Raw genomic sequence first — 26,441 nt, 5'->3', positions numbered from 1 at the left:
ATGACCCTGCCCGGCCCACAGCCCACCCTCCTGCCATGTGCCCTGGCACAGAAACAGACCAAGAGCATCCAAAGGAGCCTAGGGGCTCAAGGCATGCAGCAGCGGGAGGCAGCACCACCGGGCGGGGACCTGCATGCAGGCAGGCGTGGGAAAGCCTCACAGAGGAAAGATGGGGGCTTCAGAGGTGCCCCAGTGGGAGTGGCTGTTGGGCAAGCAGGAGGGGCTGCTAGGAGTGGGGTGGCCCCTGTGACTGGTCAGTGGAGCATGTCTGGCTTCCTTCTCTGGCTGATCCTCAATTGAAGAAGGATGAGGGAAACTGGCAGTTACTGGCCAAGCCTGTGGGCAGTAGTGATCTGGCTTCCCGGGCTGGTGCTACAGGCTGCGGGTCTGAGTTCTCCTGTCCTGCGTGCTCTGGCTATCACCTATTAGTATATTTCATCTCTCTCTGGGATGCCCGCCCAGAGACACCTGCCTGCGCTGCAACCTGTGTCTCAGGGTCTGTCCTGGGGGACTTAGCACATGATCTTTCCTGGGGAATGATGATGAAGGTTACCTGGCTGTAACTGGCCTGAGCTGCAGGGCACGCCCTGGAGCCCTCACCAGCCCCACTACTGCGGCAGGCCAGGTCCCACTAACGCAGGCCTCCATAACAATTGTGTCAGCACTGACTGAGCGGTGAAGTTAAATAGTAAAAGCCGAGAGAGCCAGTGCCCTTAGACAAAGGCTGGAATGTAACAAAAGCCCACCAAGAGTTTTGCCCAAGCCTTTCCTGGGCCTTGAAGCATGACAAAATAACAAAATAATTCTTAACAGAACCTATTTAGGATTAAACAAGTTTTACTGGGGGTCTGAAGAAACTCCCCAGTCCTCCACCAACAAGTTTACTGGGGTCTGAAGGAACTCCCCAGACCTCCATGATTCAGCAGGAGACTAGATGAGGGCAGTCACCCCAGCACCTGGACCCATCTAGATTAAGTAAATTTGCTGAGACTCCACAGGAAGGTCTTCAGGACTCAGACCTCAGTTATAGATTAGAAGAAGTTAATCACTTATGTCTTTAGATGAATGCACACTAACACATAGACATAAAGCTTAGAAGGTATATAAGCTCCGGAAAACTTTGTAATTTTGAGTTGGTCTGGTGATATTTTCCAGGCCTTCTCCATAAACCCAGTTACAGAAAAAAGAACTGTCTTCCTCCCCAGTTCATCTACAGCTTGTTATTGGGCTGCCAGAAATAGCAGCCCAACCTTCAGTTTGGTCTGGGAACACTACCCCCCAACACATACACACAAAGGGCTGGACGGGTCCGGCCTGAGCTCCCTGACAGCACAGGGGGCTGCTTCTTCCTCCTTCCTGATAAGCCCTGCGGCCCCCAGCGATGCCCTCCTAACCCTGGAACCTGTGACTGTGCCTTGAGACAGGAGATTGGCTTGGACCATCCAGATGGAGCCTAAACCTCATCATGTGAGTTCTCAAAAGTGGGGAACCTTTCCCGGCTTTGGTCAGAAAGACATGAAGAAGGCAGAGGGTTAGAGAGTGGCCTCCCTCAGCCATTGCCAGCCCCCAGTGTTCCCCTGAGGCCCCACCAGGCCCCCGTGTCAGCAGCTCCCTGCCCTGCACCTTCCCCACCCCATCTTCAGGCCTCAGCTCCCTGCCCTGCTCCTTCCCATCCTGTCCTTAGGCTTCAGCTCTCTGCCCTGCTCCTTCCCCTCCCCTGTCCTCAGGTCTAAGCCTCTCCCAAGGCTTTCCCAGAGTTCCAGGTCCCGTCCTTGGGGGAGAGGCTACTAGTTCTAGGTTATGAAACCCTATCTGAGGGTTGTAGCTGGAGGTGCTCTCAGCAAGGCAGGGTGGGGTCGTCTTAGAGTGGACACAGAGTCCAGATCCACAGACAGCCCTTGGTTCTCTCAGTGCCAGGACACAAGTCACATGTCCATTTGCAGGGTGAGCCATTGGACATGTGGCCCTGCTGATGACTGCAGAACCAACTACATCCCCTGGATGGAGCAAACCGTTCTGGGGTCAGGAAACTCCAAGAGTGACCAGAGACCCATGGGGGACCACATGATGAGGTCTGATGGGCAGCAGAACCCCCCAGACCCTGCTGCAGCCACAGGGAGCCGCCTCAGCACCCTAACAAGGAGCACCTCATGCCACAGGCCATGCCTCTGCTCACGCCGTCCCTCTGCTTACGCCGTTCCTCTGCTTTCACCACTCTCTTTCCCTTCCAAGAAAACTCTTACACCATCATCACAACCCAACTTAAATACCCCTTCTATGGAGACTATGCATCCCACTTGTTACAAGTGAGCACCCAGTGGTCAAAGGAGAAGGCGCTCTGTGAGCAGGAGCCTGGGAGAGGCGGGTGGTGGGAACCAGGGCTGTGATGGGCCTGCACGGATGTCCTGCCATGAGCCACGGCATTCAGGCCGCCCTTAGGAAGGGCATGACCTTGTGGCAGTGGCTCTTTTCTGCCAAGGGCAACTCCAGAGAGGCACTGAGCTCCCAGCAGCTGAGGGATGAGTATCTGAGTCCTACTGTGGGGCCTGAGTGGTGCCCCGAGTCCACCAAGCAGCCTCAGGCAAAGTGAGCAACTCCATTCCCAGCTCCCTGCAGATGCCACAAACAGGTTCATTCCTGTCTAAGTGATGTCTGTCCTCCCCTCCAGGGGCAAGCCTTTTTGGATCCAGCCTGGGCTTCAGTCAACACTTAGGCAGGCACCGAGAGCTCTGCAGACAGACCTGCTATCTCCCAACTGCCACCTGGTGTCCAAGGGAGAAGGCACTGCAGCCTTCAAAATGTCCAGAAGGAGCTTAATGCCAGCAGCCAGCCCTGAGAGGCTCCCCAGTGAGCCCACCGGTGAGGGCCAGAATGCAGACCCCACACTGCTGAGTGTGACATCAGGGCTTCGTGCTTGCAAGCCGTGAGGGACCCAAGGCGCAAAAGGCAATAGGAGTCCTGTCCTGCTGATGCCAGGTGCTCCCCATGCTGGTGACCAAGCCCGAACCCAGAGGCTGGCCATGGTGGTCAGGCTGACCCCCCAGGGATCCAAGCTGTGAGCTCCCCAACTCCACACGGCAGAATCCTACATAAAGAGCCAGCCACTTCATCCTTCTATAAAGTTATCCAGGCTACCAAAAGGTAGGCTGACAGATTTCACAGATATAGGATGACCAGTTAAATATGAATTTCAGATCATGAATGATTTTTAGTGTAAGCACATCCTATGCAATATACAGGACATACTTATACTAAATATTTATGTGTTGTTTATCTGAAATTCAAACTTAGTCTTTCTACTGGCCACTGTAGGTAGCAGGGAAGCCACATCAGACTTGGAAGTCATCCCTGGGTGAACGCCACAGTGCTGGGCACAGCAAGGCAGGTTCATCTGCCTCCAAGGGCCAACCCCATCTCCACCTGCTCAGAACTGACCATGAATAGCCCCTGTCATCAGCTCTACCCTTCAGTCCTAGCTTCCATCACCTGGGAAAGGCTCTCAATTCCTCCAGTAAATATCATTTACAACCTCTGTAACCCTCCCCCATTCCTGACGATCTGGCCACTGGCAACTTGCACTCCTGATACTGACCCAGCCACAGGGCTGCTTCTCATCTGTGTCAGTTACAGCCCCTCCATGCTGAAAGCAAAAATAGAAAACTCAACTTGGATCATCTTAAACAGTAAGGAGATTTATGGGAACTCCTACTTGGAAAATCTAGCAGTAAGTGAGCTTCAGGGTGGGCTCGATCCAGGGGTTTGTCATGACTGAGTCTCTACAATTACCCCCTTTCAGCCTCTCCTCAGCCTGGCCGCCCCTGTGTACCCAAAAGGCTGTCAGCAGCTTGGGGGCTACACACAGCTTCATACATATCCATGGGAGGGAAAGTGGGACAGAGAGAGGGGTAGACACTTTTCTCCCACAGTGATGGAACATAAGTCCTTCACACTACTCTGACTGAACCACCTTCCATCCCTGCCCACCTCTAAACCAACTGAACCAAAGTCGGCCAAGAAGAATCGCTGCATGAGCTGGAATGGGCCAGCCCGTCCTGCACCTGGCACTGCAGGACCAGAGTCTACACTGCTCCAGCTGTGCCCAGCATTGCTGGAAGGAGGTAGCCTCTGCACAGGTTCATGAAGCTCACTTACTGCTAGATTACCCAGGTAGCAGTTTCCAGAAATCCCCTGTTTAAAACCATTCCAGTTGGGTTATCCAGTTTTGCTTGGCTTTGTTTTTCAGCATGGAGGAGCTGCAGCTGACACAGGTGAGAAGCAGCTCTGTGGCTGGGTCAGTATCAGGTGTGCAAGTTGCCAGTGGCCAGCAAATCGGGAATGGGGAGGGTTAGAGAGGCTGGAAATGGCATTTCTCTGAAGAACCGAGAGCCCTCCCGGGAGGCTTAGACTTTCATTCTCTTTGGACATACTTGAGCAGATGACGTTCCAAAGGTGCCACACCAGTACATCCCCTCCCATCTGCTTTCTGGTGATGTGACCTGACACTGTCCCACCAAGAAGTGGGGTCTTCTTGGTTCCCCATCTCTTGAATCTGAGTGGGTCTGCAATTCTGGCAGAAGTGATACTAGGTGACTTTTGAGGCTAAGTCATAAAAAAGGATGACTTCCATTTGCTGCCCCAGGGAACACTCATTCTCACAGCCTGGCCACCATGCTGTGAGGAAGCCCAGGTGGCCACCAGGCAGGCCACGTGGAGGCGTTCCCGCCCCAGCCCACCGAAATCCAGTCAGCAGCCAGCGCCACTCCAGACATGTGAAGGAAGAGCCTTCCAGGATGCCAGGCCCCACCCTCGGATCCCCCAGCTAGTATCCCAGACCTGGTGGCCACAGGCAACCCCACCACGTGGTCCCAATCCCTGGCCTCAGAAGGTCTGAGAATGATGGAAGGGATGGTGGCTCGAGGGTTAAGCTTTGCTGTGACCCGTGCAGCTGAGTTAAGAGGAACCCTCCAACCCCCAAACGCCGAGATTCTCCACGCCAGAGGCCCGGTGGGTGGGTGAGGGGCCTGCCAAGCCTGGAAGATTTATTTGCAGGATTTTCCCCACGGACTGATAACTGAAACCGCAGAAGACTTTGCGGTTTAGAGACCCTGTCACATGCCCAAAATTGCATCTCCCCAGAAAGGGCGCAGGGTGGCCGAGGTCCCAGCCGCTGTGGGGCAGGCTGGGGACTGGGGCAGGTCCCGGCACAGGGGCGGGGGCGCTGCCAAGGTCTCACAGCTGAAGAGAAGCCGGCGCCTGCAGAAAGCCGGGAAATACGCTCAGGCCGGGCCGTGCTCATGGCTGGGATCACAGCGCCACCCTGTGGCCGACGCTCTCCTTCCACTCCCAACAGTCTGGAGAAATTGAATTGCATTCTTCATGGAGAAATAGACAGAAAAAGATCTTCCAGCCCAGTAGCCAGATAACCACCGCTGACTTTTAGAAGTCGAGTGCAAATAGAACAGAAAGGTGGTGAACGCCACCGCCCGCTGACTCCTCCCTTTCTCTAGAAATCCACCCCAGGGGGTTTGTGTTTCTTTCATACACTGTTTTTGCACAGAAAAAGTCTCTTTCATGCACACATGAGACTCCTGAGGCCACCTCACTCCTGCCCTGCACATTTTGTGGGCAGTCCTGGATCAGTGATGCCCTTCTGTGTCTCCCGGCACACGCAGGTCACAGCCAGAGGCCACCCCCACCCCACTGGCAAGCTGGCATCTGCAGGCAGAGTTCACAGGTCACTCAGTCCCCGGCCTGGGCCCAGCAGAGGGCCTGAGTGGCCCCTGCCCCCCAAGGGGGACAGCCTCGAGGACCCAGGAACCAGGACCATGCTTCCGGGGCCTGATCCTCAGCCTTGCATAACTCTGGCAACTGCTCGCTCTCTGCATGCCCGTTTCCTTGTCTGTAAAATGAAGGATTCAGTGAAGACACAGCTGGTTCAGGAGATCTGTTGTACAACATGGTGACTCTAGTTAGTGACAGTGTACACATGCTTGAACATTGCTGCATAGAATCTTAAGTGTTCTCAGCCGGGCGCGGTGGCTCAAGCCTGTAATCCCAGCACTTTGGGAGGCCGAGACAGGCGGATCACGAGGTCAGGAGATTGAGACCATCCTGGCTAACACGGTGAAACCCCGTCTCTACTAAAAAATACAAAAAACTAGCCGGGCGAGGTGGCGGGCGCCTGTAGTCCCAGCTACTCGGGAGGCTGAGGCAGGAGAATGGCATAAACCCGGGAGGCGGAGCTTGCAGTGAGCTGAGATCCGGCCTGGGCGACAGAGTGAGACTCCGCCTCAAAAAAAAAAAAAAAAAAAAAAAAAATCTTAAGTGTTCTCATCATCAGTAAGGATGTACGGTAGTGTAGATGTTCATTGGCTTGATTTAGCTGTTTCACAATGCAAACAGACATACTTCATGCTATACAAAACTTCGTGCTATACACCGTGTGTGTTCAATATGTATCTGTCAATTAAAATAAATTTTGTTAAAGAGAAAAGGGAAGTCATACAATGTTAAGGAAGTGCCTGGTGCCCAGTAGTACTATAAACACCTTTCTCCCATCATTATTATTTCTATCATTGTAGTTAATGATATCATGTTACTCTGCGGCCTCCTGGCGCCCTTGGTGGAGGCTGTAGTTTTGGAAGCCGCAAGTCAACTCAGGTCCCTGCCCTTCTCACAGAGTGGCACGGCAGGGCCACTGGCACAGGACAGCCCACCATGAGTGCTGCATGATTCCATCAACTCACACCCACATGGCACAAACGCCTTCCTGCAGGAGCCCGGCCCTCCGGGCCTCTCAAGACCCAGCCCAGACCTAGCACTCTGGGTCAACCACAACCTCCTTCCCAGCCGGGGCTCTGATGGTCACACCCTGCTGTCCCTGCAGCCCTGTAGCTGGGCGTGGTGAGGGCTGTGTGCTGAGGTCCATGCTGATGCCAGCACCAGCTGCAAGGACAAAGGATCCTCTTCCCAGAACTGAGCACACTTGCTTCAGATGACTGCTCGCAAGGACCCCAACTCACAAGCCACCAAGCTGTGTTCTGGCCCCCACACTCATCCCTGCCTCTGCAGAAACAACAGACACTCAGGGAGTCACAGATCAGACCTGCAGGCCCTTCCCTCCAGAAAAGGGGTAGCCTCCAGTGGTGTCCTAGGCTGCCAGCTCCAGAATGTTCTCAAGTCACCGGGCAGGTGCATTTGCATGCAGACAGCTATGCAGATGGTCAGACCATGGCCTGAGCTGTCAGAAAGGGCAGGGAGTAAATGAGCCTCACTCCCCTGAACCTCAGTTTTCTCATGTGTAAAGTGGGGACACTCACACGCACCTGAAAGGGTCGTGATGAAATGAATTGAACCAATGTGAGAACGCACACAGGAGACCGTCAGTACATGTCAACGGCTCTGAGGATCTCCATCCACTCAGTCACCTCCACCTTTGCTGCCTCCACCCGCAGCTCTTGGGGCACAGCTCTGGGGGTCACTACAGGTGAGTTGACCCCAGGAACGCAGGTGCAGGGCCACCCAGCCGGCTGCTTTGACAAGTCTTTCAGGAAACATGGCTTTTCACAATCACCCACAATAACAGCCGCTGCTTTTTGAGTGTTGTGTGGGGACTGCTCTAAGTGCCCCGGAGCACTGTCTCATTTATCCTCCCAGGGCTTCCAGCAGTGGCCATTTCACCCCCATGTGTCTTCAGGTGAGATGGAGGCCAAGGCTGGCTTCACGTGTGTGGCACTCCCCATCACCCCACAGAGCCTGGCTGGGGCCCTTCGTGCAGGGCAGAGTCTGAGGTTCAGAAGACCTGTGTGCTGCCTGCAGTCAGAGGCAGCTGAGCTGGGGCCAAACTCAGGGTCCCCGACAAACAGGCCCACTCCCGCCCAACAGGCCTGGCTGCCCTCAGCCTCCAGCACCGCCAGCCAGGGTCAACAGCATGGGACCCGCCCTGACAGGAGTCCTGTCTTGACTGGGCCCAGGAATGCTGTTTCACATCAGGCCTGCCTTCCCATGCATCCTCAAAACCCCAGGGCGGGCAGCTGCGGGCCAGACCCACAACTCCCTTCAGGGTTCTAGGTCTTGCCCTGTTGTTTCTGTGGCTCCCCACCCGTCCCATGCAAAGGCCCTCAAACCCAAGCTCCAGATGGCATCAGAGATGCTCTGAGCAGAGGCAGTTCCATCTGCCTTTGTAAATGAATATAAGCATTTGCACACTATACCTGCCTTCTAAAGGCTCTGAGAAGTCCTGCATCAAGAGACTGCTTGGTTTTCTTTACCTCCACATTCCTCGTGTGTCTTTGTGCAAGGGAATGTGTGGGTACACACACCTGACATCTGACAGTTTGGAAGCCCCACTCCTGATGTAAGGACAACAGAAAACCACATCACTGTCAGGGAGCTCACTCTGAGCCACGCCCCATCACTCATCTCCACCTCACACGAAGCCTAAGTGATGAAGAGTCAAACCTCTCCTTTATCCCTTCTTTTGTTTGGGTATGTTTTGTAACAGACAAGGAGGCTAGAGTTTGAGGAAGTCCAGCAAGTCCCCTGCATCCCACAGTTGGCACCCAGGAGACCCCTGAGGCCTCCTGGGAACATGGCATTCCGTGGGTCAAGGAGGGTGGCAGGGTTCCCGGTGCGGAGAAGGGCTGGGCACCACTTCTCCTTCCTGAGCTTTCTGAAGGCCAGGAGGATGCCAGCATGGCTGGGCATGTGGCATAGGAATCAGTTCCTGAGAGAAGGGGCCCCACTGGCCCCACAGCCTTTGGAGGTTGCAGAGGGATTATAATGATTCTCATTGTCATCATGATCAGTATCATATGGATCTAGGAGCTTTTTAAATATCTGTGTGCTTCAATCCCCTGTAGTTATTATTCTTATTAATGCTAGCTTGTCCCTTCACTGGGTCAGTGGGAGCCTCTTCAGCTTGGCTCTGATGCCTTTGACACGGCCCCAACAGTCTTTGAGGGTTTCCCTGCTCCCTGGAAGGTGAGATGTTTCTGGCTCATCTTGTACATTTCCTGCCCTGGCCTGGAATCAGTCATTTCTCCAACAGCCTTAGTCCTTAGTGAGAAACCACTTTTAGGGTGCTCACTGCCACCTGGTTGGTCACTTTTTGTGGCCTCTTCAGTGCAGAGATAGCGAGGGTTTGTAGTAAACTTTAATAAGTGTGGCAACAGGCTCTGTAGTGGCTCCACTGTCCCAGCCCTGTGCTGTTCCCTCCCCTTTAGTGTGGGTGGGACTTGTGACTCACTTCCAGCCATTCGAATATGGCAAAGGTGATGGGAGGTCACCTCCATGTTAATGGTGTGTGAGACTGTAGCCCAATTTTCCAAGAAGCAATCTCTCCCATGCCAGCTTTCAGGAAGTCAGTGGCCCTGTCAAGAAGGCCCACATGGCTAGGAGCTTAAGGTGGCCTCTAGCCAACAGCCAGTAGGAAGCTGAAACTGACAATCTCAAAGAACCGACAGCTGACAACAAGCCTTTTACCTGGGAAGCAGCCCCTTCCCCAATTGAGCCTCTGATGAGACTGCAGCCCAGCCAGCCCCACATTGCAGCCCCAGCCACACTGCCCCACTCCACCCCCGGCCAGCTTGGTGAGACTCAGAGCACCCAGCTCAGCCAGGCCAGACTCCAGGCCCACAGAAACCATGTACCAGAATCTCTGGGACACATTTAAAGCACTGTGTAGAGGGAAATTTATAGCACTAAATGCCCACAAGAGAAAGCAGGAAAGATCTAAAATCAACAGCCTCCCATCACAATTAAAAGAACTAGAGAAGCACGAGCAAACAAATTCAAAAGCTAGCAGAAGACAAGAAATAACTAAGATCAGAGCATAATCGAAAGTGATAGAGACATGAAAAACCCTTCAAAAAATCAATGAATCCAGGGGCTGGTTTTTTGAAACGATCAACAAAATAGACCACTAGCCAGACTAATAAAGAAGAAAAGAGAGAAGAATCAAATAGATGCAATAAAAAATGATAAAAGGGGATATCACCACTAATCCCACATAAATACAAACTACCATCAGAGAATACTGTAAAGGCCTCTACACAAATAAACTAGAAAACCTAGAAGAAATGGATAAATTCCTGGACACACACACACCCTCCCAAGTCAAAACCAGGAAGGAGTCGAATCCCTGAATAGACCAAGAACAAGTTCTGAAATTGAGGCAGTAATTAATAGCCTACCAACCAAAAAAAGTCCACGACCAGATGGATTCACAGCCGAATTTTATCAGAGGTACAAAGAGGAACTGGTACCATTCCTTCTGAAATTATTCCAAACAAGAGAAAAAGAGGGAATCCTCCCTAACTCATTTTATGAGGCCAGCATCATCCTGATACCAAAACCTGGTAGAGACACAACAAAAAAGAAAATTTCAGGCCAATATCCCTGATGTCCCATTGATGTGAAAATCCTCAATAAAATATGGCAAACTGAATCCAGCAGCACATCAAAAAGCTTATCCAGCATGATCAAGTCGGCTTCATACCTGGAATGCAAGGCCGGTTCAACATATGCAAATCAATAAACATAATCCGTCACATAAACAGAACCAATAACAAAAACCACATGATTATCTCAATAAACGCATAAAAGGCCTTCAACAAAATTCAACACTCCTTCATGCTAAAAACTCTCAATAAACTAGGTTTTGATGGAATGTATCTCAAAATAATAAGAGCTATTTATGACAAACCCACAGCCAATATCATACTGAATGGGCAAAAATTTGAAGCATTCCCTTTGAAAACCAGCACAAGGATGCCCTCTCTCACCACTCCTATTCAACATAGTATTGGAAGTTCTGGCCAGGGCAAGCAGGCAAGAGAAAGAAATAAAGAGTATTCAAATAGGAAAACAGAAAGTCAAATTGTCTCTGTTTGCAGATGACATGATTGTATATTTAGAAAACCCCATTGTGTCAGCCCAAAATCTCCATAAGCTGATAAGCAACTTCAGCAAAGTCTCAGGATACAAAATCAATGCGCAAAAATCACAAACATTCCTATACACCAATAATAGACAAACAGAGAGTGAAATTATGAGTGAACTCCCATTCACAATTGCTGCAAAGTGAGTAAAATACCTAGGAATACAACTTACAGGGGATGTGAAGGACCTCTTCAAGGAGAACTACAAACAATTGTTCAAGGAAATAAGAAAGGACACAAATAAATGGAAAAACATTCCATGCTCATGGATAGGAAGAATCAATATTGTGAAAATGGCCATACTGCCCAAAGTAATTTACAAATTCAGTGCTATCCCCGTAAAGCTACCATTGTCTTTCTTCACAGAATTGGAAAAAACTACTTTAAAGTTCATATGGAACCAAAAAAGAGCCTGCATAGCCAAGGCAATCCTAAGCAAAAAGAACAAAGCTGGAGGCATCATGCTACCTGACTTCAAACTATACGACAAAGCTGTGGTAACCAAAACAGCATGGTACTGGCACCAAAACAGATATATAGACCAATGGAACAAAACAGAGGCCTCAGAAATAACACCACACATCAACAACCACCTGATCTTTGACAAGCCTGACTAAAACAACCAATGGGGAAAGGATTCCCTATTTAATAAATGGTGTTGGGAAAACTGGCTAGCCATTTGCAGAAAACTGAAACTGGACCCCTTCCTTACACCTTATACAAAAATTAACTCAACATGGATTAAGGACTTAAACATAAGATGTAAAATCATAAAAATCCTAGAAGAAAACCTGGGCAGTACCACTCAGGATATAGGCATGGGCAAAGACTTCATGACTAAAATACCAAAAGGAATAGCAACAAAAGGCAAAATTGATAAATGGGACCTAATTTAACTAAAGAGCTTCCACATAGCAAAAGAAACTCTCACCAGAGTGAACAGGCAACCTACCGAATGGGAGAAAGTTTTTGCAATATATCCATCTGACAAAGGGCTAATGTCGAAAATCTACAAGGAATTTAAACAAATTGACAAGAAAAAAAACAACCCCATCAAAAAGTGGGTGAAGGATATGAACAGACACTCAAAAGAAGACATTTATGCAGCCAAAAAATGTATGAAAAAACGCTCATCATCACTGGTCATTAGAGAAATGCAAATCAAAACCACAATGAGATACCATCTCATGCCAGTTAGAACGGCGATCATTAAAAAGTCAGGAAACAACAGATGCTGCGGAGGATGTGGAGAAATAGGAACGCTTTTACACTGTTGGTGGGAGTGTAAGTTAGTTCAACCATCATGGAAGACAGTGTGGCGATTCCTCAAGGATCTAGAACCAGAAATACCATTTGACCCAGCAATTTCATTACTGGGTATATACTCAAAAGATTATAAATCATTCTACTCTAAAGACACATGCACACATATGTTCATTTCAGCACTCTTCACAATGGCAAAGACTTGGAACCAACCCAAATGCCCATCAATGGTAGACTGGATAAAGAAAATGTGGCACATATACACCATGGAATATTATGCAGCAATAAAAAAGGATGAGTTCATGTCCTTTGCAGGGACGTGGATGAAGCTGGAAACCATCATTCTCGGCAAACTAACACAAGAACAGAGAACCAAACACGACATGTTCTCACTCATAGGTGGGAGTTGAACAATGAGAACACATGGACACAGGGAGGGGAACATCACACACCAAGGCCTGTCTGGGGGTGGGGTGCCAGGGGAGGGATAGCATTTGGAGAAATACCTAAAGTAGATGATGGGTTGATGGGTGCAGCAAACCACCATGGCACCATGGCACGTTCTGCACATGTACCCCAGAACTTAAGTATTTTTTAAAAAAAGAAGAAAATCAAGTGATTCTGCTTTTGAAAATTCCTGCTAATGTTTTTCATGCAACATCTCTTTTGTGTGTGGCTCAGGGGTAGAACATTGCACCAGGATTTGCTCACGGGTCTCGTTTCTCTTCCTCCTCCCCCAGCAAATGACGGCTGCTTGGAAACTTTTATAAAGGAAGCGGTTGCCTTTGTGGCTGATAGATCTAAAGGTGAAGAGCTTCTGGCCAAAATGATTCAGCAGCAAACCACTCCCCTCCCCAGCACCACGCAGGCAGCCCCCTAGCCCCGCCCCTGCCCCTGTCCCAGAGTGGTTTGCAGGGTGGGGTTCCATGCTGTGGCCCCAGCACCCGCCCCTGGGTTGGGACAGCCCACTGCCCCGTGCTACCTGAGAAGGCTCAGCACAGGCACCAACCACTGCCCCCAACTGCCCCGTGCTGCCTGAGAAGGATTGGCACGGGCACCGACCACTGCCCCCAACTGCCCCATGCTGCCTGAGAAGGCTCTGCACGGCCACCCCCGACTGCCCCGCACTGTCCCCACCCCGACAGCCATGCGAGCGGCTGGAGCTCTGCTGGCCTTCTGCTGCCTGGTCGTGAGCACCACCGGGGGCCCTTCCCCAGGTAAGTGGCGTTCTCCCCTGGCCACTCCCTTGGGGTCTCTCCCTGAGATTGGCCGCTGGTGCCTTGGGTCTTCCCCAGGGCACTTTCCTGGCTTGGAATCCCCACAGGACCATGCAGTAGTGAGAGGTGCTGGGAGTGGTGAGAGGGGCAAGGGGCTCCATCCGGCTGCAGCCACCTTTGGGGGTAGCAGGCTACAGGGATGAAGGGTGTGGGGGCTGCCCCAGAAGGCTAGGGGCAAGGGAAACGTCTTCCATTCTCTGGCTCTTCACAGAGGTCTGAGAAAGGTCTGAGCAAGGCAGATCTCCCGCAACCCCTCTGCGGGACGGGGCGATGGGGCAGCCACATGCCTGCGGTTAGCTGCTTCTATCTGATGGCTTGTCCTTCCTTCCTGCCGGCTGCTGTCCTGTGACTTGGCCCCAGGGACCCTAACAATCAGACTCTCACCCTTCCTGAAATCCACTCCCTGAGGGTCAGCACTCGGGAGGAGTGCGGACACGGAGGAAGCAGCCACTGCCTGTGCACTGGGAAATGAAGGCACAGTCAGGCTAAGTGATTTGCCCAAGTCGCAGAGCCAGGGACAACCTTCCCTCCCCCAAAGGGAACTGGGCCATGCCCTCCCTGGCATAGGAATCAGACCAGGATACTGATGGGAACTTGGGAGGCCCTCGCCTCACTTAACCAACCAGGAAGCTGGCATCAGAGGGTTGAGGTGACCTGCTCAAGTCACACGACCCCCACTCAGCAGATGGGGACAGAAGGGGGCTAGAGTCTGGCCAAAGGGGCCCAGGTTTGGGGGGTGTGCAGCAGGACCACTGACAAGAGGACGGCCCCAGAGCACCCAAGGGGTCCACGGAGGGTTCTCACCTCCTCCTGGTGAATCAGAATACTGAGGACTCAGTGACGCTGGGGGACAGTGTCGAGCTCCCAGGCCTGGCCTAGCGTGGGTGTTGCGACTGAGTGCCCAAGAGGACAGGGCAGGCTGGAGGAGGGAGGCAGCTTCTGCTCTCACTGACGGGAACATGCCACCACCACGGGCTCTGGGTGGTGCTCAGTGAACACGGAGCTCACCCATGGCCGGCAGAAGGCTGGGGACAGCACACTCGCCCTGCCTCCCAGTTTGGGAGTCTTCTTCTCAGCTCACGCATGGAGCCCTCCATCCACTTCCCAGCCTCACAGGGGCCTCTCCTCCTGGTCCTGTCATGATGCAGCGCTGCCCGCCCACTGCCATCCTGTGCCCTGCCCCTTTGTGTCTCCAAGGTCCAAGAGGGAAGAGGGGAAGAGAGGCACGTTCACCCAAGAGAAGTGGCTCCTTCTCACACCTCAGAAAAGGCTCTCCTGGAGGGGACATGGAGCCGGCTGTCCTAGCGTGTCATGGGATCTAATTAAACCTACTGACTGCTGAGGGGTTTCAGAGCTCTGCTCATCTCATGGAGCAGGCTAGGAACTTGTAGCAGAGTGGTGTGAGAGTTGACATGCTGGGCAGCTGGCAAAGTCACTTTCCTGGGCTGTGTTCCTGGTCCCTCGCTGGTGTGTAATGCTGCACCAAGGCTTTCCCTCCGTTCCCAGCAGATCTGCTGTCGGCCACCAAACCCCAGACGGAAGCTCCAGAGCCCACGTTCACACACACGGAGCGGGCCCTCAGCCTCAGTCCTACCGTCCGTGAAATGGGAAGATATCTGCACCCCGTCTCCGGTCTTGGGGAGGCTGAAAAGAGGTGGTTCGGGGAAGGCACAGGCATGGAGGCACACGGGGCGTGGGGTGCTCTCTGCCGGCCTCGGCCCCCTGCTCTGTCCAGTGCAGGACCTTCTGCCACTGTGCTGGTGACAGCCTCCAACACCCTGCCCAGGTGCTGTGGTCATTTCTGGTGCTTCCAGCAAGGGCCTTCAGTCTTCGGCTGTACAGGGAGGGTGCTGGGAGGCCCCCAGTCTAGCAGCAAAATAGATGGGAACCTGGGCCCCAGACACAAGCATGCATCCTGCCTCCACCCCACAACTCCTACAGCCCCTCCACTGCCTCCTCTGAGAATAAATTACAGAGCCTTCCTCATGACTGAGGGGGCTTGGGGGTGGGGGAAGCAACAGGGACCCCAAGGGTGGTGCCGTCTGAGCATCTGGCCTCTCTCCACGCCCAGGCACTGAACTGCACAGACCGCAGCCCCGAGTCCCTCAGGGCACCTTTCTTCCCTGAGGCTTTCAGAACCTAGGAAATTGCCACACTAGCTTCCGCCACCCTTTTGAAAAGGGCTGTTTCTTTCTCAATCTGATGGGCATCTCTTCTGGGAAGCTCTGCGAGGTGCCATGTCACCCTCTGCCCCCTCCACTCTAGCTGCAACGGTCCATCTGCCTGGACAGGGGCCCTGGGGTCAGGGAGCCATTTCAGCTTCCCTCTGCAAGGTGATGTCAGTCCTTACTTCCCAGTAGCAGAGAGACCACTTGCAGCCCGGGGATCTCCCGCCTCCTGGGGAGCACTGAGAGCTGCCGCAGGCTGAGCCACCCTCTATGTGGCAAGATTCGTTTTTCCCAATGGGGGCATTCATTTGCCCTGAGACCCCTGCTGTGGCCATGTGCATTTTGATGTATTTGATAATGATTACAGTATTGCACATCATTTATTGACAAGTGCTTTGTGTATGTTGCCTCATATATTCTCACTGTCGTCAACATCCTCATTTTCCAGGTGAGGACACGGAGGCTCAGAGAGGTTAGGCAGCTTGCCTGAGATCACACAGTCGGTGAGAGGCAGAGCTAGAATTCAAACTCCGGGTGTGTCCCAGTGGGTTAAGGTGGGGACTGATCCTGGGAGAGCTCAGTGTCCTGTCTGTGCCAGGGGCATGTGTGTGCCCTCGAAAGAAAGTCTCCACCATTAGCACCCATTCTCCCACTGCCCACCTTCAGCTGCACGGAGCAAACCCGAGTGCCCTCCCTGGGGGGTCCTCTCCACAGTTCTTTGACTCCAGCGGAGGTTCTCAAAGAGCTGCATTCGCTCACCACCTGTGGGGCGCTTGTTTTCTTCCCTGAAGATGACTGGCCTCTCTGGGGTGTTAATTCTTAATGATCAACCTTTCCTTGTTAATTTCTCTTCACAAATCATCTTAAAAATAGGTTTGACTTTTAAACATTTTTAAATTAAAAACTGAGCTTTTAATATGTGTTTAGACAACTGTAAGACAGTGAAAGCTTTAACTTGAAGCCTACATTTTAGGAAACATGTAGTTAAAAATATACCAATTTCAGTATTTTTCATAAGCTTTTTGTAACTTTAACACAACCTTTTAGGAACTAACGTCATGAGCTTGAAAGGGAAATTTATCTGAAGTTCAGTGGAAACTGAGTTTCACTTCATTTTTAAAATTATGTTAATTAGCCATCACGCAGAGACCCGAGAGTACAGTGGGCGGGTATGGCCCCAAGGACCCGGGCTTTCTGAATTTTGATGGTGTCATGTGAGAGGGCTTGGGGTGACGGGGTGAACACCAGCACCCCTAAGCTGGACCTGTATCCCCCCAACACCCCAGTTCTCAGGCACAGCCATGCAGACCTTATGCTCTGGGTGATGGGGGCCAATGGGGCCCCTCCCAAAGGGTCTCCACACCCAGCTCAGTACTGGCCCACGGAAAGGGCACCCCCTCAGGTGACACAGGGAGGGACACCAGCAGGGACCATCTGCATCCAGCTCTCGGCACCCAGGTCCCCATCTCAGGGACAGTTTCACAAGCAGGGGCTTCCCAACCTCCCAGCCACACCTAGAACACTCCGGAAAGAGGGAGGTGGTGGGCAAGGCCAGCCCCTGCTGTGCCCACCCATTTTCCTACTAAAGGCAGGTGGGAAGGGTCTGTCTGGTGCCACCACAGCGATCCCTGTCCATGTTCTCTCTCTTCTCAGAATGGCTTAGTACCAGCTCTACCACCAGGCCAATGCTCCACGGACAGGAACGCACCCTGCCCAGGGCATGCCCAGCAGCTATCAGAAGCTGCAGCTCCCTGTACCTTGGGCAGAAGCCCTGGCAACTCCCCTGGCACGGCAGCTTCACGTCTGCACCCCAGTGCACACTGGTCCTTGGGTGCCCCGAAAGGTCTGCACCCCACGCACACAGCCAGTCAATGCTCAGAAACACGGGGCTGCAGCACGATGATCGCAGGGTCACGGGACAAGGAGATGGAGGAAACTCAAATCCATCTCCCCGAGGAGCCTGGGGCCCGGGTTTTTAAGGGTTCTGGAGTGGCGAAGTGTGGAGATCGATTGTTGGAAGGGGCAGTGTGATGTCACTGCACAGGGAGAGGAAGCAGCTGTGTTTTCATGATGATTCGGTTCCTCTGTGGGGGGGTTTCCAAACTGGTTGCTGGAATTGGGATCTGAAAAACATCTTGGGCCAGAGAGCAGCCTGATTCAAGCTTAATTATGAGTATCTTTCTGTCCAGAACCTGGCATGCAATTCTTGTCAACGTGCAGGGATGGTTTCATTCGCCTTCCCATGACCTTGTGCCCTGGGGCCTGCTCAGCACCTGGTATCATCAGGCCCTGCCCACCCCCGCCCCACCTCCAGCTTCTATGTCTGGAAGCTCCCTACCTGTCTCAGGCACGGCCCACCTCCCCTCCCACCCTGCATTAGAAGCAGTGATGGGCTGGGGTCAGGCTGCCCTGGCAGGCTCCTGGCACAGGCCTCGCACAAGCCAGGTACCCCCACTCCCCTGGAGCAGGCCTGGTAGGCCTCAGGCATTGTTTCTATACAGACGAATTTTATATGCCTTTTGTTTCATCTCACAAGCCTGATGGTCCGTGGTTCTTTCCGTTCATGTCACCCTGGCCATCACCACCGTCACCCTCTGCACCCAGCAGCAGCCTCCAGCGGGGTCTCCCCAACTCTTCCCAGCACGTAGCTCCCTCCTCCCCTAGGTCAGTTCAGCCACCTTCCAGCTGCTACCCCATACCCTGCCCCTCTGCTCACCCATTTTACCCTCAGGTTGGCATCCAGTCCTGTGCCCCAGGCCGGCTCTGCCTCCCCTCCACTGCGGGCGGGGCCTGTCTCAGAGTCCACCCTGCATCTCCCTTAGCACCTGCCAAACAGTTCTTCTTGAATGAGGAAAAAGCGAGAGTGGTGTTCCGAATTAGTCACACCTGGGTTTAGCCCCCACCCTGCACTCCAAGCTCTTGGTCTCCTCGCCTGCGGAATGGGTTTGCAGCAGTAAAAACAGCATCGCGGGGCCCTCCAGACAGCAGGCAGAGGAGGAGAGCACCCATTCTCCCACTGCCCACCTTCAGCTGCACGGAGCAAACCCGAGTGCCCTCCCTGGGGGGTCCTCTCCACAGTTCTTTGACTCCAGCGGAGGTTCTCAAAGAGCTGCATTCGCTCACCACCTGTGGGGCGCTTGTTTTCTTCCCTGAAGATGACTGGCCTCTCTGGGGTGTTAATTCTTAATGATCAACCTTTCCTTGTTAATTTCTCTTCACAAATCATCTTAAAAATAGGTTTGACTTTTAAACATTTTTAAATTAAAAACTGAGCTTTTAATATGTGTTTAGACAACTGTAAGACAGTGAAAGCTTTAACTTGAAGCCTACATTTTAGGAAACATGTAGTTAAATAAAAATATACCAATTTCAGTATTTTTCATAAGCTTTTTGTAACTTTAACACAACCTTTTAGGAACTAACGTCATGAGCTTGAAAGGGAAATTTATCTGAAGTTCAGTGGAAACTGAGTTTCACTTCATTTTTAAAATTATGTTAATCTCAAGCAAAATTAAATACATTTTATTTTTTAAAAAGTTAATAATGGTTAGCTTTAAGATACCAAGAATAATTATTTTTTGTTATGCTCCTCTGTATTTTTCAAATTTCCTACCAAAAATAGGTAAGTTTATAATCAGAAAAAGTCATAAAATATAGTTTTTACAAAGAAAAAAATGGACAGCCATATTAATTTAATGTGAGGAAAAAGTAAAATAATAATAATAATAATAAAAACACTAATCTCTGATAGCAAAAATACACTGAACACACACTACCCCTTCCACACACGTGTCTCTTTCTTTCTCTGCTGTTCAGATGACAGTGATGAGCAGAAACCAAGCTAGTTTCCAGAACAGTTTTTTGTTGTAACTAAAAGCCACATTCAACTTCCTGTCATCAACAAGCACAGGGACCAGAAGGAGCTGGCTTTGGCACTGGGGCCCCTCCTTACTGATGGTAACACTGCAGGTCCCGAGGACCCCCCACTGCCAGCACCAGTGTCAGAGTCACCTGAGAGCCTGGGGAAATGCAGGTTCCAGGGCCTCCCCTAGATGGCCAAGCCCAGCCCCTGCTGCTCAGGAACAGAGCGGTTTCTATTCCATCTTCAGAGGCCTAGTCTTAAGCAAAGGCTGCAGCAGTTTCAGGAGGGATGTGTGTGACACGAATTACTGTGAAGGACAGTCCCAGGGCATGCCAGTGCAGGACACAGCTATCCACCAGCATACGGGACCAGCACATGGCCAGCATTCTCTATGTGGTGGGGTGCCAGCACTGCGCTGCTTTCTCGGGATGGAAGGCCAGGCTTCCTTGGCTGCTAAAGCACGGGACAGGCACAGTCATCCAAAGCCCAGCCATAAAGCTCACCTTCTGGCCCAGAACCAACCACGGGACAGCCACCTGCCAAGCGGCCTCCCTTCACAATGGACACTCTTTACTGGGATGGGGCAACATTCCCAAGGCCACAGAACTTCTAGTCCCACACCTTCTTTGCCCACTCCTGGCACTGCACCGCCCAGCCTGGGGGTGCCACGTGGTGACCAGAAACCTCGGCATCCTGGCTGTCTACCCTTGGTGGGGTCTGGTGTGCACCCACAGACATCCAGGACCCAGGAAGGGCCTCTTGCAGACCTCACGCAGCAGTGGGAATGGCCTCCTCTGGGGCCCTCACACTGAGTTGACACTGACGTCTTGGCAAGGCCTCCCTGCCATGCCCAGCTATGAAGCCTGTCCCCTCCCATTCCCCAATCACCCTGCCCTCAATGCCCTGGGGCCCAGCTTTCCATCCGGACCATAGCAGGCTGCAGCCTCAGGCACAGACACTAGCGGACATGACTGTGGGAGAAGCCCCCGATGCTGCTTTCCCATCTTTTATCCAAATATAGGCCTCCTTGGTACAGGAAGGGCAGGCCTCCCTGACCCTAACGAAGCTTGTGGACACAGTGCACTGTCACCCACAGGAGTGAAAAGACAGTCCCCGGAAAGTCAGGAGGCAGCGCAGGGGTACCAGGTGCTGCAAGCTGCCAGGAGGGGTGCCTTCCCGGGGGCTGGGCCTGAGGCTGAGAGCCAGGCGGGCAGAAGGCCTTGAGAAGAGGACGGCGCCATCTTCTTCCGGTGGGAGGCCCTACCTCCATCCACCGCCTAGAGGGCCACGCTGGGGCTGACTTTCCCTACCGTACTAAGGCTACATCCCGTACTGAGGATCTTACCTGTGGGACATGTTCTGCTTTTATCACACATGTTGGAAATAACCCTGGGTTCTAAAAGGGGGGCACAGGTTCATTGCACCCCCTGGCACCTGGTCCTCAGCTCTGAAAATGTAGCAACGAATGCACTGCAAGCGTGTCGGTCGGGGGACAGGTGAGGGGGCAGGTGAGGTGGGAGAGGTGAGGGGGCAGGTGAGGTGGGAGAGGTGAGGGGGCAGGTGAGGGAGCAGGTGAGGGAGCAGGTGAGGGGACAGGTTGGGGGGCAGGTGAGGGGGACAGGTGGGGAGCAAGTGAGGGAGGACAGGTGATGGGAGCAGGTTGGGGGGGCAGGTAAGAGAGGGCAAGTGAGGGGGCAGGTGAGGGAGCAGGTAAGAGAGAACATGTGAGGGGGGACAGGTGGGTGGACAGGTGAGGGGGGCAGGTGAGGGGGCAGGTGAGGAGGGACAGTTGAAGGGGGGCAGGTGACAGGGCAGGTGGGAGAGCAGGTGAAGGGTGGGGCTGGTGAGGGGGGAGCAGGTGAGGGGTGGGTGAGGCCAAGAGGCACACGCCAGCGGAGAACTGAGAACCACAGAGGCATGAGGCATGACACCTGGACTGAAGGCCCTACTAACATCAGTGTTCTTATCTGGTTTTTCGTCTCTTTCAGATACTTGTTCCCAGGACCTTATCGCAGGTGTGAATCCAGGATTTCCTAAAACAATAAAGACCAACGACCCAGGAGTCCTCCAAGCAGCCAGATACAGTGTTGAGAAGTTCAACAACTGCACGAACGACATGTTCTTGTTCAAGGAGTCCCGCATCACAAGGGCCCTAGTTCAGGTAACGGTCTGGGTTCTGGTCACATGTCACGAACACCCCTAGGCAGCCGAGTTGCTACAATGCGACACCTAGGAGAGCAGGGCGGATGTAATGTGAAGTCGCTCCTGAGTACAGAGCTCTGGGCAGAAAGCAGATGCATACGGGGTTGGGGTGGACAGCAGCAGCCAAGGCCAGCAACCCCCAGGGCGCGGCACAAAGTTTACACAAAGCACGTGGCTCCCGGGCAGTTACCAGGCCCCTGGCCCAGAGCCCACTAGGCATGGGGTAAGAAGGCACCAGGGCCCTAATGGGGCTCCTGGAGGCGGGTGCCAAGGCTGACGGGGGAGAAAGCCACTGTCTGAGGAGCTGTCCCTGCTGGGACCAGGGTCCCCATCTGGCCTCACCCCTCATGTGCCCTGCAGCCCAGAAGTGTCCTTGCCACTTTCCCACTGGAGTGCTCACTCACATCCCAGAGTCCCAGAGCTCTGCCCAAGCCACTGCCCTTTCCCTGACTCATTTTTACTGTGCCTGCTCAGCACCCTCCCTCCTAGAGGACCCTCTGGGATACAGCCAGGCCTTGCTCGTCTGTGTCCTGAGAACACCTACTTGCTAATGTGGGACACAGGCTGTGGATGACACCCACCACCGCGTGCTGGCACCTGGAGGGGAAGCGACAGAAGCAGCCCTGTCCAAGGCAGTCTTCATAGTGTTCATGGTTATGCTGGGTCACAGGTCGGGGTGATTTTTATAACCTAATTATTTTTGACAATTGCAAACTTGTGAAGGGCAGCATGCTTTCCTATGAGAAGCATGCTACAGAAGGCAGTATGGTGTGTAGCCAGGGTCGTCACTCCACAGCCTGGCCTGGGTGACGCAGGCCCTCCCTCCTTCTCCGGGAGGCCAGCGGGATGCCCTGGGCCTGAGTCCTCGGGGTTCTCTGGGAGGGGGCTTGGAGGTTGTCCCTCTCCAGCTTGGCGACATTGGGGACAACGTAATTTCCCTAGAGCCGAGACTAAAACCTGAGGAATTTTTCTTCAACTTCTCTGAGAGACCACAAATGAGAAAGAACCAGGTGGCTGCCATATCCAAGTGGAGAAGGGCTGTCCAGAAACTCAAAACTCCCAACCCCAGGAATGGGGAGGGGAAGCCCACAGACCCCAGGCCTGACACAGAGGCCACAAGAAACAGCCATCATGGGGCTGGAGTGAGGGCTGCAGGGCGGGCTCAGCAGGGCATGCAGGACACCTAGTGTGACGTCCCTCCTGAGTGCAGAGCTCTGGGCAGAAAGGAGACACCTGTCTCAGGAAGGGGCACAAACCCCAGCACAGGGTAGGGAGGGGAGTGGGAGGGGTCTGCAGGCTCTGCCGTAAGCCCGAAGCATTGCCCCAAGACGCCGGCCCACTTCCCTTCTCCTGAGTGGGCACCTGCACCACTGTCTTGAGGCCCCGCTTGCTAGTGGAGGAGCCTGCCCTTCCTCCCCTGTGCCCAGTAACTCAGTCCCTTTGCTCCCTACAGATAGTGAAAGGCCTGAAATACATGCTTGAGGTGGAAATTGGCAGAACTACCTGCAAGAAAAACCAGCACCCGCGTCTGGACGACTGTGACTTCCAAACCAACCACACATTGAAGCAGGTAAAGCAGCAGGCCCTTCTCTCAGATGCGCCCTCTCTTCCCCAGCCCACTCCCTCCCAGGGCTGTGAAAAACACCCTGTCACCATTTCTCTAACACAGCACTCCAAACCTCACCCCTGAGGAAGCCAGGCCTTCCGGACTCCCGCATGACCAAGGATCCGGGAGAACAGGAGGTAGAGCCTGTGCCAGGAGCTCCTCAGATGACATCCTCCCGTCCCAGAGGCGGAGACACAGCTCGGGAAGAGCGTCCTGGGGTGCGGGTGGAAAGGGTCAGAGTAAGAAAAGCTTTCAAACAATCCAGAAATTATGATATATATGATAGATATCATATATAGCATATCTCTGCAGAGAGAGCAAGAGAAAGGAAACATGGCAACATTCAGCAATTATAGAGGTGAAAAGCCTATCTTCTTAAATCATTCAAGTTTTCTGTAGGTTTGAAATTTTTCAAAATGAAAAATGGGGGCAGGAGAAGAGCTCCTCTGTGAGGAGCACCCCTCCACGGGCAGCGGGCTCCCCGCAGGCAAAGTCTGAGCTCTCAGGTGTGCCCTCCTGTTTCAGACTCTGAGCTGCTACTCTGAAGTCTGGGTCGTGCCCTGGCTCCAGCACGTCGAGGTGCCTGTTCTCCGTTGTCACTGACCCCCGCCTCTTCAGCAAGACCACAGCCGTGACAAACACCAGCATGCGTGCTCCCCGTCCCCTCCCACCCATCTCATGACCCGGCCTCACAGACCCTCTCAGGCCTCTGACAAGTGAGCAGATGAAGTGCCGCTGGGTCACTGCAGGGCAGCTGGAATGGGAGCATGGTAGCGCCTCCTAACAGATTAAATAGATCACATTTGCTTCTAAAATTCACTCCTGTTTCTGAGGCTGCACACCTAGATTCCGGGTCTGGGTGTAGGGGACTGAGTCAATGGAGGGAGTTGTGAAAGTAAGGGAGGAATCCCCGTGGCTACAGGCCCCCAGGAGAGCAGGGTACAGCTCTGGGTCTGAATCAGCAGCAGAGCTGTGGGCAGGGACCCCGTTGGCCACTGGGCACCTTGGCCTGTTGTGATGAACACAGCTGGGAATCAAGATGAACAGCGAGCAGCAGCCATGCTGGCCCTTTAAGGGGAGAGCGTCGGGAGGTGAGGCAAGCCTTACCAGAGATCCCCTTTACCAATTCTGACAAGTTGAAATTACTTCCTCTGGCGGCCTGACCAGCCTGAGCTGCTAGCTATAACCCTCCAAAGGCCAAACCCCCAGAAGAGGTGAGCTGTCCACACCAGGAGCAGCAGGGCCACCGCTGTGCCTCCCTAAGGTTCAGGCCTCGCAGGGACTTGCCCTGCTGCCTGAGTGGGGGCAGACCAGCAGACCACTCCCCAGAGCCCTCCAGAGAGGGCGCCCCACTGAAGATGACTGTGCTGGAGGTGCAGGAGGAGGGAGAGGCCACCCAGGGCTGGAGGGCACCAGGATTGGAAGACTGGAAGAAGTGCCAGACTGGGCCACCTTGAGTCCTGGGCACCCCAGAGGACTCTGCTGTGCAGCCAAGGTTTGAGTCAGTGCCCTGCCATGATCCATAGGTTGCGGGGGCACTGCCCAGCCAGGTGCTGTCACCCTTGCTCCCAGCTTCACCTGCGCGTTCTCCAGTCACATCCCCGGGAGGCTGGCTCGGCTGTGCTAGCTGTGACTCTGGCAGTCACTAACCTAACCCCTCGGAGCCTCAGTTCCCATTGGTACAATGAGGCCATGTCTTCTGGAATCATTAAGAGTCAACATATGTGAACAACTTTCAGAACTACAGACCACTCTGCAAGTGTAAGCTGATGATAAAAATCTCAAACTGAGATCTCTGTCCTGTGAAATGTAATAGCTGAATCTTGATGGAGTTTCTGTAAGGGATAACAGAGGCACACGATGAGTCACCCAATTAAGAGCATGTTAGTAATTCACGTTAGAATGAATCCCTTTTATGTTTACAGCAAAAGCGTATCACATATTTAAACCTAATAAGAAGACTACTTCACACCTCACCATGTCAAATTACCAGATAAAACACAGGAAATGACACTTGGAGACAGAAAATCAACAGCTAAGTCAAAATCAAGACTCCTTTGCTGAAAACTGTGAAAAACAGTTTGCCAGCTTCTTTATATTTGTGAAAATTACGCACTGAAAGCAAAGCTCTCTATTCTCAATTTGAAAAGGGAAGTCTACCTATAAGCCCAGCACATTTACATTGTTTGTATGACAGAATGATTAGGTATTATCTTACTTTCTTTGTATACTTGACATACAAGGCACATCATTTGTTACTAAAAGTATTTCTAATGACCACTAATTTTCTTTCCTGTAGAGTCACATAAAAAATTTTGAGTTGTTCATCTGACACAATGTGGGTCACACCAGCTAGATAGAAGCTCATCTTTGCCTCTGTCCTACTGGTGCTGCCCCCAGGAGCCAGCCTTGAGAAGGGGGAACACACAATTAACCATCAGACCCCCGGCTCTCTTCCCCAACATGAGGCCTGGCCAGTGCTGGGAGAATTAACCATCAGACTCCCGACTCTCTTCCCCAACATGAGGCCTGGCCAGTGCTGGGAGGAATTAACCATCAGACTCTTGGCTCTCTTCCCCCAACACGGGGCCTGACCAGCGCCGGGAGGAATTAACCATCAGACTCCCGACTCTCTTCCCACAACATGAGGCCTGGCCAGTGCTGGGGGAATTAACCATCAGACTCTTGGCTCTCTTCCCCCAACACGGGGCCTGACCAGTGCTGGGAGGAATTAACCACCAGACTCCCAGCTCTCTTCCCCAACAGGGCCTGGCCACCACTCAGGGGAGAGGAGGGCACAGGAGTCTAAGGCCAGCCAGTGCACACAGATGGTCCTGATGTTACCACAGCTATCAGTTCTCTGAATTTCTGTATCACTACATATTTATCTGATTTTTTTTCTAACTTTTATTAGTATCCATTTAAAATATTGTCTCTGTGAAGTTATTCCAAACATTTTTGGAGGCACAATCTCTTATTACTCTCACAAATACCCAGGAAAGAAAGGAGCAGATGTCAGCCCCATTTCGTAGGCTGGAAAACAGGAGAGAAGTGTAATATCAACTTACACCACAAGGAGTCAACGTCAAGAGCAGATGGCCTAAGGCTGCCTGCTCCCTGCCT

General features: G+C 52.7%; 1 protein-coding gene and 1 long non-coding RNA gene across 8 annotated transcripts in view; one reads left to right on the top strand and one right to left on the bottom strand.

The window, feature by feature from the left end:
* LOC115892686 overlaps positions 1 to 14,550 on the bottom strand; it is a 102,610-nt gene extending 88,060 nt beyond the window's left edge. For all 4 annotated transcript variants that reach the window (XR_004052575.1, XR_004052573.1, XR_004052574.1 and 1 more), the window contains exon 1: positions 14,285 to 14,550. This is a non-coding gene — a long non-coding RNA (uncharacterized LOC115892686). The remainder of the gene's footprint in view (positions 1 to 14,284) is intronic.
* On the top strand, positions 13,059 to 24,137 carry CST7 (cystatin F). 4 transcript variants are annotated; one of them, XR_747805.2, is made up of 5 exons: positions 13,098 to 13,420; positions 21,499 to 21,671; positions 23,166 to 23,282; positions 23,382 to 23,455; positions 23,844 to 23,985. XR_747805.2 is itself a non-coding variant. In XM_010361689.2 (4 exons), the coding sequence occupies exons 1-4, from the start codon at positions 13,285 to 13,287 to the stop codon at positions 23,919 to 23,921; spliced, it is 504 nt and encodes a 167-aa protein (XP_010359991.1). In that variant the 5' UTR covers positions 13,106 to 13,284; the 3' UTR covers positions 23,922 to 24,137. The 4 variants fall into 4 exon arrangements, 3 of the variants coding, with proteins under 3 accessions (XP_010359984.1, XP_010359976.1, XP_010359991.1); XM_010361689.2 differs by lacking the exon at positions 23,382 to 23,455 and having other exon boundaries at positions 13,106 to 13,420; positions 23,844 to 24,137; XM_010361682.2 differs by lacking the exons at positions 21,499 to 21,671; positions 23,166 to 23,282; positions 23,382 to 23,455; positions 23,844 to 23,985 and adding an exon at positions 14,990 to 16,040 and having other exon boundaries at positions 13,059 to 13,420.
* Positions 24,138 to 26,441: the final 2,304 nt, after the last annotated feature.

This window comes from Rhinopithecus roxellana, chromosome 13 (genome assembly GCF_007565055.1).
Source record: "Rhinopithecus roxellana isolate Shanxi Qingling chromosome 13, ASM756505v1, whole genome shotgun sequence".
NCBI classification, from domain to species: Eukaryota; Metazoa; Chordata; class Mammalia; order Primates; family Cercopithecidae; genus Rhinopithecus; species Rhinopithecus roxellana.
This window is presented reverse-complemented; position numbering and strand designations above follow the sequence as displayed.

Coding starts and splice junctions, on each gene's coding strand:
- CST7 (XM_010361674.2), top strand. CDS start 13,285: ATGCTGCCTGAGAAGGCTCTGCACGGCCACCCCCGACTGCCCCGCACT. Junction 13,421..14,986: donor CACCGGGGGCCCTTCCCCAG/GTAAGTGGCGTT, acceptor CTCCGTTCCCAG/CAGATCTGCTGTCGGCCACC.